This window comes from Lonchura striata, chromosome 6, assembly GCF_046129695.1.
Source record: "Lonchura striata isolate bLonStr1 chromosome 6, bLonStr1.mat, whole genome shotgun sequence".
In the NCBI taxonomy this organism is placed as follows: Eukaryota; Metazoa; Chordata; class Aves; order Passeriformes; family Estrildidae; genus Lonchura; species Lonchura striata.
In genome coordinates, this window is record NC_134608.1 from 53,165,651 (window position 1) to 53,184,471 (window position 18,821).

General features: G+C 64.5%; 3 protein-coding genes across 3 annotated transcripts; 1 reads left to right on the forward strand and 2 right to left on the reverse strand.

Moving 5' to 3' along the window:
* Positions 1 to 1,103: 1,103 nt before the first annotated feature.
* LOC110485056 (proteoglycan 3) lies at positions 1,104 to 2,419 on the forward strand. Its single transcript, XM_021556101.3, has 5 exons — positions 1,104 to 1,283; positions 1,369 to 1,547; positions 1,622 to 1,756; positions 1,940 to 2,051; positions 2,259 to 2,419. Exons 1-5 carry the CDS (start codon positions 1,223 to 1,225, stop codon positions 2,315 to 2,317), a joined length of 546 nt encoding a protein of 181 aa, XP_021411776.2. The 5' UTR covers positions 1,104 to 1,222; the 3' UTR covers positions 2,318 to 2,419.
* Positions 2,420 to 2,593: 174 nt separating this feature from the next.
* TNKS1BP1 (tankyrase 1 binding protein 1) lies at positions 2,594 to 10,860 on the reverse strand. Its single transcript, XM_077784315.1, has 12 exons — positions 10,837 to 10,860; positions 10,448 to 10,582; positions 9,690 to 10,314; positions 8,939 to 9,011; positions 6,943 to 8,178; positions 4,511 to 6,639; positions 4,074 to 4,392; positions 3,735 to 3,864; positions 3,515 to 3,651; positions 3,192 to 3,352; positions 3,015 to 3,080; positions 2,594 to 2,881 (listed from the first exon to the last, which is right to left on the reverse strand). The coding sequence occupies exons 2-11, from the start codon at positions 10,539 to 10,541 to the stop codon at positions 3,020 to 3,022; spliced, it is 4,965 nt and encodes a 1,654-aa protein (XP_077640441.1). The 5' UTR covers positions 10,542 to 10,582; positions 10,837 to 10,860; the 3' UTR covers positions 2,594 to 2,881; positions 3,015 to 3,019.
* A 1,626-nt stretch (positions 10,861 to 12,486) lies between these two features.
* SSRP1 (structure specific recognition protein 1) lies at positions 12,487 to 18,788 on the reverse strand. The gene is made up of 17 exons (XM_021556003.2): positions 18,703 to 18,788; positions 18,079 to 18,235; positions 17,685 to 17,870; positions 17,403 to 17,508; positions 16,744 to 16,934; positions 16,446 to 16,676; positions 16,254 to 16,357; positions 16,017 to 16,145; positions 15,636 to 15,857; positions 15,480 to 15,552; positions 14,951 to 15,089; positions 14,813 to 14,858; positions 14,196 to 14,319; positions 13,667 to 13,837; positions 13,344 to 13,435; positions 13,051 to 13,231; positions 12,487 to 12,794 (listed from the first exon to the last, which is right to left on the reverse strand). The coding sequence occupies exons 2-17, from the start codon at positions 18,130 to 18,132 to the stop codon at positions 12,726 to 12,728; spliced, it is 2,118 nt and encodes a 705-aa protein (XP_021411678.1). The 5' UTR covers positions 18,133 to 18,235; positions 18,703 to 18,788; the 3' UTR covers positions 12,487 to 12,725.
* Positions 18,789 to 18,821: the final 33 nt, after the last annotated feature.

Genomic DNA, 18,821 nt, shown 5'->3' on the forward strand with positions numbered 1-18,821 from the left:
GCCCCTTGTCCCCCTTTATAGGGGGAACAGGGCCACATGTCACCACCACAGCCTTGCGCCACCCAGCCTGGCCCTGGGGACACCATGGGGACACTGGGAGGGGGGGAGGGAGTCCTTGCCCACAGTGGGACAGACATGGCCCCCAGGGAGGGGGGGCTGCAGGTTGGGGGGTGCCCAAGGCAGCGGGTGGGTGCTGGGGGGTGGAGGAATGGGGGCTGCTCCAGTTTGAGGGGTGCAAGATGGGTGTATGGGGTACAGCATGTGCTGGGGGGGTGCTGGGGGTGCAGAGGGGACGTTGGGGTGCTGATACCATCTACTGCTGGCCATGCTTGCCCAAGGGCTGTTTCCTTTCTAACGGCTGTGGCCCCCTGGGTCTGGCCTGGCCGTTTGCCCACACACCCCCTTGAACTCCCCTTAAATCTCCCATTCCCCTGCAGCACCCCCAGCCCACAGCTGAGCACCCACAGCCCCCCCCCAGGGACTCTGCACCCCAATCCTCATCTCCATGCCCTGTGCACCCCAACACCTCCAGCCCCTGTACTGACACCCTGCCCCCCAAACTCCCACAGCCCCCTCCCCACACCCCCCTCTTCATGCCCCGACACCCCCTCCCCTGAACCAAGCACACCCCAGGCACTGGCTGGGCAGGGTGCTGGCAGAGCCCCTCTGGGGTGTCCCCACCATGTCCCCAGCAGTTGGTGGTTGGGGATGTCACAAGGCTGTGGTTGGGGGCACATATCCCTGTCAACAATATAAGGGTGGCAGTGGGCAAAACCCCCCAAGACCCAGGTGAGGAGCGGAGACAGGGCCATAGGAGTGGGATTAGTCCTCAGCTGCAGGGCTGGGGGTTCCTGAGTCTGACACTGGGGGGTTCTGGGTGCCAGGGGTGGAGGGGGCATGGTGGTGGACAGAATGGCACAGGATGCCCAGGGTGGGGAGTGACCCAAGGGTGGGAAGTGAGGAACTGAGCACATGGTGCGCACAGGAGGGCTGGGGTCTGTGGGGATGGCCATGGGGGTGACAGAGGGGATGGGGCACGGGGTGGCACTGGGGATGGTGGAGGGACAGAGGGGATATGGGAGGATTTCTGAGGGGATGTGGGGAGGACAGGGTGATGCTAGGGGTGGCAGAGGGCCCATGGGGATGTCCTGAGGGTGTCCAAGAGTGATGAGACTCTGGGCTCTCCCAAGGGTGCTAGCGGTGTCCCCTGTGTCTCTGTGCCATGTGGCCCTGCCTGCTGATGGCCCTGGCCCTGCTGGGCACAATTCCTGTCAGCCACTCTGGTGAGTGCCCCCCACACCCCCACCTGCTTGCGGGGACATCCTGGGGACACCCCTGATCTCAGGGTCACCCAGCCAGTGTCCGCAGCTCTTGGCAGCCCTGCGGTGGAGGATGAGGAGGACGTGACAGAGCTGGAGATGCCCGAGGAGTACAGTGGGTGCCGGGGGGCCGGTGACAAGCAGGCACTCGGTGTCCCCAGCATGCCGGGCACCGCCACCTGCCGCTACGTCGTCATCTCCCGCTGCCAAACCTTCCACCGTGCGCAGGTGGGATGGGGTGGGATGGGTGGGGGGTTGGGGTGGGGGCACCAGTGCCCCCCGTGACAGCTGTGTCCCTGCAGCGCATCTGTGCCAAGCGCTTCCATGGGCGCTTGGCCTCGATCCACAATTCCCACACCAACACCTTCCTGCTGCACCTGGCGCGCCAGCACACCAACGCCGGCCTGGTCTGGATCGGTGCCGTCAGCCAGCCCGCCGTAAGGACCTGCCACGCACCCACCACCCTGGCTTTGGGGCACCCTGTCTCCTCCCAGTGTCCCCAGTGCCCACCTGGGTGCTCCAGCCTTGTCCCAATATCTCTAATGCCCACCCTGGATATCCCATTCCCATCCCACCGCCACCCAGTGCTGGGAGTCCCCACGCCCTTTCTCCCCTGGCAGATCCCAATCCCGAGCTGCCACTGGACTGACAGGAGCCCCTGGAACTACAGCCGGTGGGTGCCTGGACACCCCCTGCCCGGCCGCCGCTTCTGCACTGCCCTCTGCACCAACAGTCAGTGGGGGCTCTACAGGAGGGGCTTGGGGGGTGCTGGGGTAGCCCCTGCCCATGATGGGGGAAGGGTGCTGAGGGGCTCAGGATGGGGAGGTGACACTGGGGGACTGGTATAAGGTGTCTAGGGGGCTATCCCTGGGGCTGGAGGGGGTCCCTGGAGATGGGGGTGCTGGTGGGCAACAGGCTGATCCCCCCTTCTCTCCCCAGATGGGCTCTGGAGGAGTGTGCGCTGCAAGCGGTGGCTGCCCTTCATCTGCGAGATATGAGGGGCTCAGCCCCCCGGGTGCCCCCGGGCCTCCCCTACTGCTCTTCCCCTACAGGGGGCTGCACCCCCTCCCTCAGAGTACAATAAAATCTTGGTGTCAGCACCCACTTGGTGTTTGGGCAGGGCCAGGGAGCCTGGCTGGGTGCACCCAGGGTGGGCACAAAGGGGTTTTGGAGGTGTCCCTTCTACCCTGCACAGTGCGGGCGATGGCAGTGTTCCCTCTTCCAGGATCTCTGATCCCTGCCCACTGCCCAGGAGAAGAGCCAGGACTCTCCAAACTGACCAGCGAGGTTTTATTGTCTGTGGCAGTGGCACCACGAGCTGGACCCATTGCCCTGTGTCCAGGGCCATACACGAGCAGGGGGGAGGGGAAGGGGGGCTTGTGCCCGCCCCCAGACCCTTGAGGACCAAGGGGATGGGGTACGGGGGGGGATGGGGAGGAGGTGCTGGGAAGACAGGGACCCTGCGAGCTCGTACAAAGTGCATAGGTGTGTGGTGTGTGTGTGTCCCCACGGGAGGGGACAGCCCTGGTCCGGGGACAGCGGGCTTCAGCGTCGGAGTGAGCCTGGAAGTGACACAGAGGAAGGGGGTAAGGACCCTGCAGGGCCCCCCCAGGGATGACCCATCCCAGGGGACCCAGCCATAGCACAGAGGAGGGAGGGGATTACCCCCAGCACTGCCTGAAATCCCACACTTACCCTGCTCAAGGCTTCTTCCTTTTTAGCTTTAACGCCTGCAGCCAGTGTGGGGGAGAGGCCTCAGATCTGGGGAATTGGCAGAGTTTCAGCAGGAGCTCCCCAAAACCAGGCCCAGGACCCAGACTGACCCCACAGCACCCCCTTTTGCTTCCATGAGGATCCTGGCCCCACACTCACCCTGAGGACTTCTCTGGCTTGGGGGGCAGGGCTGGGGGTTTCCCACTCACACCAGGGATCTTGCAGGACTTGGAGCGCTGCACATGGGGGTCTTTAGGAGGGGTCCCCTTGCTGTCCCCTGTCCCCTCCTCGGCCGAGCGGTTGCGACCCCTCAGCTTGGCCTGGGGGCAGAGAGAGAAGTCAGGAAAAAAACAGTGCTTTGTCCCCCAAACCCCACCACTGCCTTCTCCCTGTCTTTAGCCAGGCCCCAGCCTCACCCTGCCTTAGTTTCCCTGCATTCCACCCTCCCTTCCACCCTGCAGCCAGGAGTCCAAGGGAGTCACCTTGATGGCGGAGGCGCTGAGGCCAGGAAAGAGCGGCACCTTGACCCCCCTGCCCGAGGATGAGCCGCGCATGCGCCGGCTCCGGGGCTCCTCTGCTGCCTCCTCATCAGAGGATGCTGCTGGGGCTGGCCGGGGCTCTGTGGGGACACAGGGACAGTGTCACCATGACACTGTGCCAGGATAGACACACCACTCCCATCCCCATTCCTGCTGGGCTCACCCGTGGAGTCCCGGAAGATCCAGCTCTCTCCCTCGGTGGTGGTGGGGCGCAGGGACGGTGCTCGGTGCTGGCGCTTGCGGCCCAGGCTGGCCTTGCAGCGCAACACGCTGCTGTCCAGGAGCTCTGTGTCCTGCCGAGCCCAGGGGACGGGTCACAGCTGGCACAGGGAGCTCAGAGACCCCCCACCCCAGCCAGCAAACCCCCAGCCCCCACAGCAGTGCTGGGGGCTCTCAATCCATGGCTGTCCCTGGGGGCAGCAGGGTCAGAGAGCCCCATCCACCGACACATCCTGTGTCCCAGGCCATACAGGGCGATTGCAATCTCCCCACTTCCACTCACCTCCAGAAGAGGAAATTCCTGTCCCTGCTCCACAGACCGCTCAGGCTGGGGGGTAGTCAGTGAGAGCTGCTGCTCCCCCCAGCTCGAGGGCCTCTCCCCATCTGGGTGGTCTGAGGGCTGCTCCTCACTTCCTCTTTCTGCTGGGATCCCACTGGCAACCTCTGGCAGCAGAGGGGCGACCCTGGGGCTCTGTAGGGCAGCAGCTGGTTCAGACGGATGCCTCTCCTCCTCAGAGTGGCTGGGTGACTCACTCCAGGGGGGCTCCACAGCTGGGCAATAAGCTGGAATGTCACCCATGGAAGGGCTGGGGGCTGACCTGCTAGGGGGACAAAACCGCAGAGTTGCTTTAGCCCAGGTAACACCAGCCCTGGCCCAAACCCCTCCATCTGCCTCAGAGGAAGCTGTTCCCTCCCTGCCACCACCAGGGCCCTCCTTACCCATGCTCTGCACCGGTGTCCCCTCCCACGCTCTGCTCCCCCGCACCAAGGTCCCGGCTGCGGGCGGCACAGCGGGCGCTGAAGGCACTCGCCCACTCCTGGCGCCTGGCCTCAGCATCCTGTGGCTCCACACTCCAGCTGTCCAGGTCCTGGCTCCAGCGGGCATTGTCCATGTCCAGAGAGAGATCCCTGTGCAAGCCTGCCTGGGGCTGTGCCAGGACCCTGGACATGGAGCCATCCGAGGCACTGCAGCGATCTGGCACCTGCTCTGTCCCAGCGACGCCAAACTGGTTCTGGCACTCAGCTGCTCCAAGCTCCCAGTCCCTGCTGCCACAGCTGTGACTCTCCTGCTGGTGGGCACTGCCCCAGGTGGGCTCCTGGGACGGAGGCTCGGGGTGGTGGGAGCTGGGCATGTCCTCCTCACCAACCCTGACCTGCCAGGTCTGCCCAATGCTGCTCTCACTGGGCCAGCTCAGCCGGGCTGGGACCAGCCCCTGCTCTTCCTCCCTGGGGGTCACAGAGCTGTGCTGCCCATCCCTGGCTGCTCCACTGGGGCTCAACTCTCTGCCCCGTGCCTCCACATCCCTGGTGCTGGACCTGTCATCCCAGACACTTCTGCTGGGGCTGAACTCCCCATTCCGGGTCTCCGTGTCCCCAGTGCTGCACCCACTATCCCCAGCTTCTCTGCTGGGTGTGAATTCACGGTCCTGGGTCTCCAGGTCTCTGGTGCTGCATTCACTGGCTTCAGCCAGCCTGCTGAGGCTGAACTCCTGGTCCTGGCTTTCCATGTCTCTGGTGCTGGATCTGTCATCCCAGGCTGGCCTGCTGGGGCTGAACTCCTGGTCCTGGCTTTCCATGTCTCTGGTGCTGGATCTGTCATCCCAGGCTGGCCTGCTGGGGCTGAACTCCTGGTCCTGGCTTTCCATGTCTCTGGTGCTGGATCTGTCATCCCAGGCTGGCCTGCTGGGGCTGAACTCCTGGTCCTGGCTTTCCATGTCTCTGGTGCTGGATCTGTCATCCCAGGCTGGCCTGCTGGGGCTGAACTCCTGGTCCTGGCTTTCCATGTCTCTGGTGCTGGATCTGTCATCCCAGGCTGGCCTGCTGGGGCTGAACTCCTGGTCCTGGCTTTCCATGTCTCTGGTGCTGGATCTGTCATCCCAGGCTGGCCTGCTGGGGCTGAACTCCTGGTCCTGGCTTTCCATGTCTCTGGTGCTGGATCTGTCATCCCAAGCTGGCCTGCTGGGGCTGAACTCCTGGTCCTGGCTCTCCATGTCCCTGTATTCACCAGTCCATGCTGGTCTTCTGGGGCTGAACTCCCTGTCCTGGCTCTCCATGTCCCTGATTTCACCAGTCCACGCCAGCCGACTTGGGCTGAACTCCCTGTCCTGGCTTTCTGTGTCCCTGTACTCCCGAGTCCAGGCTGGCCGGCTGGGACTGAACTCCCAGTCCTGGCTCTCCATGTCCCTGGGCTTATACCTCCTGTCCCAGGCTGGCTGGCTGGGGCTGAGCTCTTTATCTGGGCTCCCAGCATCCCCAGTGCTGGATCTGCCAGCCCAGCCCAGCGTTAAATTCTCGTCCTTGTTTCCAGCATCCTGGCTGCTGTATTTACTGGCCCAGTCTGGGGTGAGCTCCCTTTCCTTCATCTCCGTGTCCCTGCTGCTGTACCTGCCTGCCCAGGTGGGCTGCCCGGAGCGCAGCTCCTTGTCCAGCTGCTGGACATGTCCAGTGCCAAGGCCACTGCCCCAGTTGGCCTGTCTGGAGCCAAGCTCCTCCGTGCTGCCATAGCCCCGGCCCCACTCGGCTGTGCTGGCACTGAAGTCTGGATCCTGTGGGCAGTTCTTCCCAGTGCCAAGAGACTGGGACCAGTCACTGCAGCCCAGTTTTGTGTCCCCCATTGGCTCCGCTGCTCTGTAGTCACCACTCCAGCTCTCCCGGGCTGCGCTGTCCTTGTCACTGTGGTTGCTGTCCCAGCTGGATTTGGTCCCAAATTCCTGGTCTTGCTTGGTCTCAACTGGCCAGTTTCTCTCCCTGGACGCACCTGGGTGCCTCCAGTCAAAGGTGCTGTCCTGGCGAGGGCGGCCAATGCCAAACTCACTGCACAGGTCCTTCCGTGACCAGCCCAGCAGGTTCTGGTGGAAAAAAGGGGAGAGGAGTTAGAGGGGGGAAAGAGGTTAGAAAGGGGAGAGGAGTTTGAGGGGAGCAAACCCTGGCTGCCACAGCAGTGGAGCTGGGGAGGAAGGAAACACCTTGGGGACACAGCACAGTGGGGCTCATCCCAGGGAGGGGGCAGACCCCACCACCTGCCCCTCAGTACACAGTCCTGCTCAGCCCCCAACCACCCAACACCCATGCTGTCCCATCCCACTGCTCTGTGGAGGGCAAGGGAGAAGCCCAGCCCACATTGACCCCACAGAGCCCCGCACACCCCTCACCTCTGGAGAGCTGTGAACCCCAGATGACGCCAACAGCTCTGTCAGCCAGCCCGGGTCGGCGTGGGGGTCAGGGTTCTGTGAGGGTCCTTCAGCCTGGCCTGGGCCCCCAGGACCCTGCAGGCTCTTGGGGCCATCACCTGCACAGGCTGAGTCAGCTGCAGCAGCTGGATCTAGGGGGGCTGGATCCAGGGGGGCAGCTGTGGTGAGGCTGGGCTCGGTGGGGGACTCGGGCTCAGCTGGGTGCTGGCCAGGCTCTGTCACATGAAGCAGGGAGTGGGACACGGGAGCATCCTGCTGTGCCTCCCCTTCCTCCTCCTCTGCTGAGCCCTCAGCCTCTTGCTGGGTCACAGGACCCCCTGGGCATGGAGCCCCCTCTGCCTGCTGGCTGCCAGGTCCTTCAGACCTGCTGTCCTTTGGAGGGCCGGGGGCTGCAGCCTCCCCATCTGACTCCCCCTCTTCGGAGAGCCCTGAGTCAGGCGTCTCCCGGATGGGGGAGCGGGGAGGGAAGGCTGGTAAGCGTGTCCCCCGCGACGGGAATGTCCACTCAAAGGACTGGGAAAGGCTCCAGCCAGACTCGCTGCCCAGGGAGGGCTCTGACAGGAGGTCTCCAGGCCGGGGCAGGGCACTCAGTGAGCCCCCCAGCTCCCCCAGGCCCTGGCCTGTCGGTGGGGGCCGCAGCACCCCCTCTGAGGAGCGCCGGAGCCCCACATCCCGGGGAGGGGGGTTGAAATCAGGACCCTCATGGGACCGTGGGGACACTGTGGAGTCATCAGGTCCTTCTGGGGAGCCTGGGGGACGAGAGGCTTTGGCAATGGGTGGGCTGGGGGGGCCCAGGTACTCAGCAGCAGCCTCGGGAGAGCCGGGCGGGCAGGTGACACGTGGGGGCAGTTCAGGAGTGCCAGGGGGGCTGGTAGTGCCAGGGGATCCTTCCCCTGGAGTGTGTGGGGAGCCAGGGGAATGGGAGACACTGAGCTGGGGTTCAGTGGCCGAGGGAGCGCCCGGGGCCTGGGTGGAAGTGACAGGGACCTCGACTGGAGGCTGAGTGAGGGATTTGGGGGAGCCAGGGGGCAGTGTGGGGGAGTCTGGGGCCAGGAGCTCAGCAGGAGCATCAGGGGAGCCAGGGGCTGGGGCAGAGGGCTCAGCAGACTGGAAAGGAGCTCCTGGGGCTGGGGCTGGGCAGGTGGGAGGCCTTGGGGAGCCTGGAGGTCCGAGGGCACCCAGCTGTAGAGTGGAAAGCTGTAGAAAAAGCCAGCAGGGGGTCATATCACTCAAGAGGCCCCTCCAAATATCATCCATCCAAAAGCCAGTCCCCCAAACCTTGGAGGGTCCCTCCCTCCAGCCTCACTCCCCTCCCTGCACCCGGGGCAGGAAGTGCCCATGCTGCGTGCCAGAACCAGGCTGCTCCTGGGTGACTCAGCCAGGGCGGCTCCTGGTGCCCCAGCCCCGCTCCCTGCCCAGCCCCTTGTTGCCCCCAGAGCGCCTGGACAGACGGAGACAAGAAATGAAATAGGAAGAAGTCAGAACCCCCAGCACAGCCCCCTGCCCTGCCCGTGGCTGGCATCCCCCTGCCCAGCACTGCTGGGGTTTGCCCCCTCAGTGGGGTGACCCGGTGCTGCTGCCCAGGCTGACACCCGCAGTGTCACCATGGCCCGGTGTCCTGGTCACTGCCCTGAGTGAGCACAGCAGTGAAAGGGGCTGGCGGGGTGCCCGTGGGGCCTGCCCTGCCACATACCTGCCAGGTCACAGAACCCCAGCTGGTGACTCACAGCTGCTCCCTGCCCATGCCTGGCACTGGTGTTGGCACACGCCACCCCCACACAGGACTTTTGGCACAGAGGGCCCTGAAAGCCCCCAGGAAGGGGCAGCCAGCGCCCCAAGGAGAAAGGAGAGACACGCACCCCGCAGAGAGGGAGCCCCGGAGGAGACAGGAGAGCCCCGAAGGAGAGAGCCCAGGAGCGGAGCCGCCATGGCGCCGGAGGGTGAGGCCAGCACTCACGTCAGGAGGGGATGGCGGCCTCCGGCGTCCACAGGGGTCCCCGGCACAGCTCAGCCCAGCTGGGGGGGAGCTGCTGCAGCGAGAGAAGGGGAAGGGGGGTAAATCTCACTGTGTGCCTCAGTGCTATTCTCCCACCACCCACGAGACAGCCCTGCCCCAAACCACCCTTCAAGGACTTGGGCCCTGCCACAGCTGCACAGTCTGCGGCTTGGACTGTGAGGGGAAGGAGGCAAAGTGGCCCCAGCTCCCCTTCCGGAAAGTTTTCGATCCTTTGGGAGCAAGTTTCTCACACTGCGTTTCAGAGCAGCCCCCCCCCCAGCTCTCCCTGAGGTGCCCAGCTCTTGGGATTGTGGCCAAGCCCTGGCCCTGGCCCAGGACATCCTGCAGCTGGAAGTCCTGCTGATCTGCTCCCTGTGCCCTGGCATGGCCCAGAACGGAAAAAATAGCAAGGCTGGAAAATCAGGAGCATTTCCCGGGGGAGCGACCCCCTGTCTGTCACTCCCAGCCAAGGGGCTGGCTCAGAGCCTGCCCACAGGCAGCTCCTGGCCTGGGACAGCCCATTCTGCGGTTGGCACCAGCCACCCCAGTCTTCCCACGGAGGCAGCTCGAGGCACTGCGGCTCAGGAGGAACCCGGGCCCCGTGCCGGTGACCAGACCTCAGCTCCGTTACATTCCCAAGCCTGGGATGGCTCAGAGTGATATTCCCTGTTCCCACTGCCACTCCTCCCAGCATCGGTCCCTGTGCCCTCACCTCATTTCAGCCACAGGGTGTCCGTCATCCCCCATTCCCAGCTCGCCTGCAGCAGCTCGGGGCATCTGGGGGGCTTCGCTTGCAGGGTCTCCGTCTGCCTCCCCGCTGGGACGCTTCCGGAAAGCAACAAAGGTCTTGGAGCCGAAGCGGGAGGAGGGGTCGGTGCAGAAGGGTGAGAGCCAAGCCCGGTCTGGGCTGCCTGGGCCCTCCCTGCTGTCCATCTTGGCCAGGATCTCCTCCACGGTGGTGCCCGGGAACCGCTCCGGCCTGGTGGCCACCGGCACCGGCGTCACCTTGAAGGGCACCGGGCCCTTGCGCGAGGGGGTTGGCGGGGCCGACGGCACCTCCTCCTCGGAGCCCGTGACCAGGGGCGACGAGAGCCCCTTCCCATTGGGGGTCTCGGGTGATCTGACAGTGAAGGAGGGGCGCCGGAGGGGCCCCCCCGTGGCTGCCCCGCTGTAGGGCTGGGGGCCGGCCAGGCGGTTCATCTTCTCTGCTGAGGGCAGCTCGGGCCGGGGGTGCCGCGGGCCCGGCGTGGGGGGCAGCACCGGGGGCTTGGCGGGCACGGCCGGCTTGGGCAGCACGTGGGGCTTGGGCCGCACCGGCGGCTTGGGGCGTGCGCTGCCTACAGAGAGCAAGGGAAGGGGACGGGGTCAGCGGAGTGGTGTGGCCCCCCCCCCCCCAAAATGGGAGCAGCCCTCAGGGGGCTGCCCCAGCAACCTCCCCCGCCCCAATGGCCCCCAGCCCGAGGTACCGACCTTTATCGGGGCTGCCGGCCAGCCCGGGCCCCCCGGTGGTGGCAGGGGGAGTGCAGGGCACGGTGGGGTGCAGGGGCTGCGGCTGGGAGGCCATGGCGACACAGGGATGTGGGGGGCACAGTGCAGGGTCAGCCCCTGGGGAGAGAGGGAGAATCGGTTTGGGGAGCGCCTCGAGCCTGGGGGAACCCAACCACCCTGTGGGGCCCTGTGCAAGCCCTGTCCAGCTGTGCCAAACGGTGATCACACCGTGGTGCCACCCTTAGTACATTGGCCCCGGCTCACCTGAGCCAACCTGGCCCCAGCAGCAGACCCAGACACGGCCCCAGCCCCCACCTATAACCACAGGGACCCCACACTACACCCCTGCCGCCACGGGGCCGCTCCTTTACCTGTCTGACCCTGCGCTAACCCGTCCCAGCACACACGTGTCACTCTCACCGACCTTCGCCAAGCCTCCAGCGCCCAGCTGGCCCCCAGTCTGCCCCAGTCCCCATCTCCGCTCCCTGCCCAGGTCACCCCCCGGCCCCCCCGAGCCCCCGGCAGCCCGGGAGGCACCGCCCGGTCCCCCGGGACCCTCGGCCAGCCCCTCTCAGGGGCCGCGGGTGCCCCACTCACCTTCCCCACTTCGGCCTCATGTCGGGGGCGGGCCGGGGACACACGTGGGGGGCGCAGAGCGGGCGGGGAGGAGGGGTTAGTGTCCCCACGGGTCTCACGCTGCTGCCGCCGCCTCTCCCGTGACTCACCGGGGCTGCGGGGACAGGAAAAACCCGCTCGGTGCCTCCTCCCGGCCCTGCCCTCTCTCCCCTGCCCTCCCCCCGCCGCCCTCCTCTCCCCGCCTCGCTGCCTCCTGCCCCGCCGGGGTCCACCCTCCCCACGACCCCCCTCCTCTCGCCTTCCACGGGGGAACCGCCACCACTACCCACATCTGGCAACCATCCGGCCCGTTTCCCGGCCCGGGATGGCGGCGGGGCCCCGGGATGCGGGTCCGGCCCCCCGGGGTCCTCCGCCAGCGCGGCCTAGCCTCGTTGCCGTGGCAACGGAGCCTGCGATCGAGTGGCTGAGCAGGCCGCGCCCGCGGCCTAGCGCCGTCCCCATGGCAACGAAGCCCCCCACTCAATTCGGGGGTCCCGGCCCGTGTTGCCCGCCGGGGCCGAAGCCGCGTGGTTCCCCGCGGGCGCCACGGGCCCGGGGGGATCCCGGTTACCTGCAGCCTCATGCCGGCAGAGACCCCCACTCACCCTCCACCGGCGCTGCTCATGCATATTCATGAGCGCCCCGGTCACGCCCCAGGGGCGGGGGGCGGGGCAGAGCGGCGCCGCGTGGCGGGCGGGCCGGGGAGCGCCCGAAATGGGGCTGGGGGCACACGCTGGAGACCTCCAGCACTCCCCGAACAATCGCCCTCGGGGGCCAACAGCCGAGCAGGACCCCCCCGCCTGCCAATGATCCCATTGCCGGGGTCCGCCAGCCGCGGGGCTGCTGCCTGAGGGGCGGTTTAGGTGTGACAATAGAGCCCTCCCACCATTTGGGCATCCAGGGTCCCTTGTGCCCACCGCGGAGCCGCCCCGCGGGGCTCCTGCTTCCCCGTAGCCCCATCCCAGCGGTGCCAGTAAAGGCAGCGGAAGGAGGGGGGAACAGGCAGCCATGAGGCCCCCCCGGGGCTGGTTCCAGACCGGGAATCGGCTGCAATCAACACCGGAGGGGAAACTGGCCTTAATCGGATCATCCCCCTCATGAGGGAGGTAGAAAAACCCCCAAATGGCATCAGGATCGAGCGAGGGGCTGTAATTAGGAGCCCTGATGGCTGAGCAGGGTCTGGGGGCCGCTAATGGAGGGTGGGGAGAGAGTGAAGTCAGCCCTGGAAGCTGTTCAAGGAGGGGAATGAGCTCCCGGATGGCTGCAGGAAGGAAGGAGGGATGGGGGAGCCAGCCCCACACCCACACAAACACCATCAGTGGGTTTTTTTTTTATTCAACCCGAGTTGCCATGTGAACGGACCCAAAATACAAAAAAACAACACCAAAAAAAACCAACGAGGGAAGGAAAGAAAAAGAGAGAAACCCAAGTGTTTAGAAAAAATAAATTGATGGGATACAAATGTGAGGGACTGAGGAGCCTCTGGCACCTCCTGCCACCACGGGGTGCATGGGAGGACAGGGGAACCTGGCCCTGCTCCCAGGTGGGAGCCATCCAGAGCCTGGGACCCCGGTCCCTGCCATGGGGCTGGCACGCCCAGTCCTCTCCCGACCTGGGATCCAGCCTGAAGCCAGCTGCGATGGCGCTAATCCGAGCCGGAGGCAGAGTCCTCTGAGCTGGGGGCTGGGCTGGCAGCTCCCTCATCCTCGGAGTCCTGCAGGCGGGGGACAAACAGGTCAGCAGGGGACAATGAAGGCAGGGCAGTATCCTTTGCTACAGCAGGCACAGGGTGATGGTGGTGACTTGGGGACACACCAAGGGATGTCCCCAAGGACATGAAGTACCAGAAGGACCCAGCCTCTCCAGCAGAATCCACCAGGATGTTCCTCAAGGAGGAGGGGCTGGGACCCTCCCAGAGAGTTGTTCCCCAGGGAAGAGGGACCAGGACCTTCCCCAGTTGTGACCCCCACCTCCTTCTTGCTCTCTGCAGAGGAGCTCTCATCACTGGATACGAATTCCTTGCTCTTGAAGCTGTCGCTCATGCCCTTAGCTGGGGACTTGGAGGATGAGGACTTGGAGGTGGCACCTTTCTTGTCCCCCTTCCCCTTCACCTGCTTCTCTTGCTTCTTCTTCTTCTTCTTTGACTTCTCCCTGCATGGGGTTGGGTGAGCAGAAGGCAGAGGAGCCACATTACTCAGCTGGTCCCGGGAACAGCTCGATTTTGGGGGGCAAAGCTCTGCCAGCCCCTTGCCAGCACACTCACCCCCTGTGGCTGTCGGCCTTGCTGCCCACACTGTATTCCTTCATGGCCTTCTCGTAGTCCCGCCTGGCATCTTCTGCCTTCCGATCCCACTCCTGCAGCCAGAGCATGGGCTCAGCGAGGCCCCCCTCCTCCTCTACCATCCTCCAGCACCCCGCCCTGCTCCCACTTCTGATCACCCAGCTCACCAGCCTGAGGATGTCCCCACCCTTTCCCAACTCCACATCTGTGCAACTCCAGGCTCACAGGAGCAAGGAAGGGTCTTCCATAGCCAGCCACCCCTCCTGTACCAGGCCCAGCTCTCTCCTGGGCTCCCCATCCCTCACCTCCTTCTTCTCTTTGGACATGGCCTTCCAGAGCTCCCCAGCCTTCTTGGACAGATCGGTGATGCTGATGCCAGGGTGGTCCGACTTGATTTTTTCCCGGTTGGCATTCAGCCAGAGCATGTAGGCTGACATTGGGCGCTTGGGAGCATTGGGGTCCTTCCCCTTCTTGCTCTGGGAGGTGGAGAACATGCGTGGAAGCCCAATGCACCCCTCACCCAACACCTTGGGACCAGGCTCTGCTCACCTCTGCACCCCCCAGCAATCCAGCTGCAGCCCTGGGAGAGGGCTGAAGGGACAGGCTGCTGGAGAACAGCCTGACAACAACCAGGATAGGCTGGGCATGGGAATAATGTGCCCTTGGGAGAGGCTCAGCCTGGACCCATCTGGAGGCAGCTACACCAGGCCAGACAACAGCTCTGACCAGGGCACTGGCAAGTGTGACAGAGGCTGAGGTGAGGCAGCTCAGGCGGGGCTGTGACCTGCCTGACGCCGCTCCAGGACTGGTCCTGCTCCCATAGCAGACCCTCACCTCCGGCTGCTTCTTGCGGGGCTTGCGGTCCTTGACGATCTTGGCCTTCTTGGCCGGTTTCTTGTCATCACGGTCGCTGTCGCCGTCACCGCTGGAGGAACTGGCCGAGGCGTTGCTGTCGAACCTGCACGGGGCCACCAGCCTCAGAGCTGCCCCCAGACACCACAGCCCTGAGCCTTCCCGGGCTGGAGCTGCTCTGCTCCCGTTAACAGCCCCCGGGGGAGCGGCCTTCCACGGACATGGCTCGTTGTGTTCTGCTTCCTGGACATTCGGAGCTCTCATGGTGCCAGGGCTCAGTTTCAAGCTCCCCCACAACTCCCACCCATCTTCACCCCAGCCTGGGGCTTTAACCCTCCTCCCAACTGTTCTCTTTCCTGAAAAGTACAGCCAAGGCCTCCCCTGAAGCCTTTCCAGAACTTTCTCATACGACCTAATGCCATTACAATGAAGCGAGCCCAGAACTGCCCCAGCTGCCCAACATTCCTAAACCCAGGGCTGTACACTCCCAAATCCAGGTGATCCCAGGCAAGTTTGAGCATCTCTCAATGCTCACACAGCCCTAGAACAGCACCTTCCTATGGGGCTTTTGGATAGAACCCTGCCTGGCCTCTACTCACTCTTCAGCCACGTCATCATCCTCTTCTCCAGGGTTGAAGGACGAGTCTGGAGGAGAAAGTGAGGGCTCAGTGCTACAGATCATCATGGGGAGCAAGAGCTGGAGCACCACAGCACTCCCTCACAGCCCCAGCCCTCACCTGTCTCCTCCCCAGAGCCATCACTGCTGTCATTGGCATTCTCTTCCCGGATCTTGCCCTCCTCTTTCATCCTTTCCAAGTAGGCATCGTGCTGGTCCTCGTCAGAGTCAGCATATTCATCATAGCTTTGCTTCATTCCCTGCAGAGAGGCGGGATGAGAGCTGCTCCCTGTGTTCCCCTCTGGAACACAGCCCTGGGCATGCACAAACCAGGGGACAAAATGGCCATGTCCCCCCCTTCCCCCCTCAGGGCCCCAGAAAGAGGGGCAGAGCAGTTATGGGGGTTAGAGGGGCCCTCGCACACCACACTGGGGTTACTGGGTTAGTCAGAGACCACCACGGCCATGCACAGGAAACCTGCACCAGGAGGAGGAGGAGGAGAAAGAGGAAGGGATATCGCACGGACCTTTTTCCTCTACAAGGGCAAGGAGAGAAAAGAGAGGTGAAAAAAGGAGGGAAAAGCAGCCGGATTCTGGGAGAAGGCAGCGCTAGCGCCAGGGGGTGCAAAACCAGCCCCGCCTGGCTAATACCTCCTTCAGGCCCCGGTTCTTGATGTTCAGCTTCTTTGCATTGACGAAGTCGAAAAGCTTCCCGTACTCCTCCCTGTGGGAGAGGGCACGGTGGGGCTGGAGGTGCTGGGGAGCCCCGGTGGGCACAGCCAGGCTGGCCCCACAGCCCACACCCACCTCTCAATGCTGCTGAAGGTGTACTGGGTGCCCTGCTTGGTCTCGATCTCGAAGTCAAAGGAGCGGGTGGTGGTGGTGCCGCGGGCGAAGTTGACGAAGGAGATCTCGTCGAAGCGGATGTGCACGGGGGGCTTGTGCACGTAGATGAAGCCCCTCTCCAGCGGGTACAACAGCCCTGAGCTGGCCTTGTAGGAGCAGGTGATGCACTGGGCTCCGGAGTGTCTGCAGGACAAACGCTTCTATCCATGGGGACAAACATCCTCCCCGTGCCCAGCCCTGGCAGACTGGCCCTGCTCCCCAGCACAAATCACACAGACAGCCCCTTCCCTCAGGCCATGAGGACGAGGTGGAAAGAGAGGGACTAGCCCTGCAGCTGCTCACCCCTGGAAGTTTCCGGGCACGGTGATCTTGCGGTTCACCAGTGCCTTCATCACCCGGCTGACCATCTCGTAGAGGGACCCGGACATGTTCTTGGTGAGCCGCCCCTCAAAGCGCTTCTCCACCTCCTCCCTGTGAGGCGGGAAGGAGGGCAGAGGTGAGAACAGGGTCTGGGGTGTAAGTAGCTCCCTCAGGATCCAGCAAGGGGTCTGGGAAGCAGTGTGGCATCAGGCAGCTCACTCATTCATGTTGAGGGTCAGGGAGATGTCCTCATCCTTGGAGAAGAGCAGGATCAGGAAGTGGTAGCGGGTCTGGCCTTGCTTTATCGGGGGGTCCAGGCTGATCTGGAAAGAGAAGAGGAGGTGAAGACACGAAACCCCCCAAACCACCCCCAATGCCCTTCTGGGGGAGGGCTGAGCCATTCCCACTCACCACGAAGAACATCTGGCGCTGGTCCTTGTGCGGGAGCAGGAAGAGGCGCAGCACGGTGGTGTAGGGGATCTTGTAGTCGAAGGTCTTGCCGTGCAGGTGCAGGAAGGTGGGGTAGATGCGGATGTCGTAGCGCCCGCGCGGCGTCAGACACTGCAGCTCCCGGAAGATGCAGATGGCGTCTCCGGTGGCCTGGATCACGTCCGCCTTGGACAGCACGTTCTGGGCGAAGGCCTGCCAGGGAAGCGGTCACAAAGGGTCCCTCGCTGCCAACCCCCACCCTCCTGCCGGCCCCACGTACCTCCACGGGGTCCACACCATCCTCCTGGGTGGGGGGCACGTAGAACCGGACCTCCATGAGTGAGACCTCGGCGTCATCGTTCTGGTGGAACTCCAGCGTCACCTCGTTCTTGCCTGTGGTGCACTGGGACACGTTGCTGAGCGGGATCTCGAACACCGGCTGCTCCCCGATGTCGAAGGACAGCAGCTGCCCTGTGGGGACAGGGACATCACAGCCAGCCCAGAGCTGTGCCCCACAAATCCCATCTCCAGCCACGGCCTCGCTCCTCTCCCAAAATCCAGCAGTGCCTCTGTTCTCATCACTGCATTCCCACCCTCCAAAAGCTCCAGGCTTTCTCCCTTCCAGCAGCATCCCTGGAAATTGGCACCGATCAGAAACACAAAAAAAGGAACTGTCTGACCCCATCTGTCCCGGTCCCTTAGCTGGAGGCACATCCGCCAGCTCCCCTGGCTCCCTGGTGAACGGCACACATGTGCAGATTCCACACCAAGCATGGCCCCCTGGTATTCAGGGCTCTCCTGAGATGGCAAATGTCCTCACTTTCCCTGAGGACATCCCTAGAAAGCAGCTGCTCCTAAGGGAATGGATGTGGCAGCAGAACAGCCACACACTGGTGGGAACATCCCACCCCACGCCTTTGGGGTGCCACTGGAACTCACCTCCAAACCTCACTGTGCCCCAGTTCCAGCCCTTCACACACAGATCCTTCTCTGCGAGCTCCAGGCAATAGTGGGCCTTGAAGAAATCTGACAGCTTGTCAAATTCCTGGGTTGGGCAAGAGGGAGGCAACACCGTCAGGAACCAGCAGTGCCCAGTGCCCCAGGTGACACACAGCCCCTGGCCATGGGGATGCAGGGGGCAGGGCTGTTCTGGGGCTGGCAGGGAGCACAACTGGATCTGGAACAGGGCCAGGGCAGCAGGAGCAGGGAACAGGGACTCACCGACTCCCGGAACCCGTCATACTTGTAGACGTGGCCGTTCTTGGTGAGCAGCTTGAGGCCGTGGCCCAGTGCCACGCGCCGCCACACACCCTCAGCCAGCTCTGAGGCCTGGATGTTGTCCACCTTCCCTGTCTTGCTGTTCTTGAAGATGACGCCCTGCCGGCTCAGCCGCAGCCGCCCATCATTCTGTGGGAGAGCTGGGCATGAGGGGACTCAGTCCCATGGAAGCATAGAGGAACCATGGCCCTGTTGGGTGCGCCCCTCCAGGCACCCACACCACCAACCAGCCACAATTTCATCTCCCACACCCTCCTCATCACAGAGCATTCACTTCCCCCATCCACACCCAACGCTGGAAGTGCCCCTAGGGCCATCCCCATGTTCTCTCGCTTACCATGGAGCCCTTCACCTCCTGGTAGATCTCGTTGAACTCCAGCGTATCAGCCATGGCGGCTGCGGGCTATGGGAGGGGACGGGGATGAGTCGGGGGGTTCAGCAGCCCCCCGAGCCCGGCATGCCCGGGGCAACGGCAGAGGAGTCAGTCACGGCAGCTGCGGGAGGACAGGGGGTGAGCCGGGCTGGCGACAGGCTCCCGGCCCTCCCCAGCGCCCCCAAAACCAAACCTCACCGCCTCAGCCCCGCAGGCTGCCTCTCGTGGTGGCACCTGGCTCACTGACGGGGGCGACCCCCGGCACAACTCGCCCCTTCCCCGGCTGTGCCGTGGTCCCAAAGCCGCCCCTTCCTGCAGCCCTCGGCCACCGCTGTGTCATCACCCCTGCCCTTCCCCTCCCTGATGAGGCCACCCCAAACCACCCCCGCACCCACAAACTCCTGCCGAGCCGGGGCTCCCAGGCGTTCCCGGGCCTCCCCAGCGACCCCCAGCCCACTTCCACCCCAGGCCGCTCCCCCATCCCAGCCGGCCTGCCATGACTCCGGGTGCCCCAGCCGGCCCCGAGCCCCGGTACACCCACCCGGCCCCCCGCGGGATCCGGCCGGCCCCGAGCCCCGGTACACCCACCCGGCCCCCCCGCGCCGCCGCCGCCGCCGCCGCTTTTCCCGCCTGCGCAGCGCGAACCGCGCGGGGCCGCCAACGCCGGAAGTCGCGCGGGTTTCCGCCATGGCGCCGGGCCGCGCTGG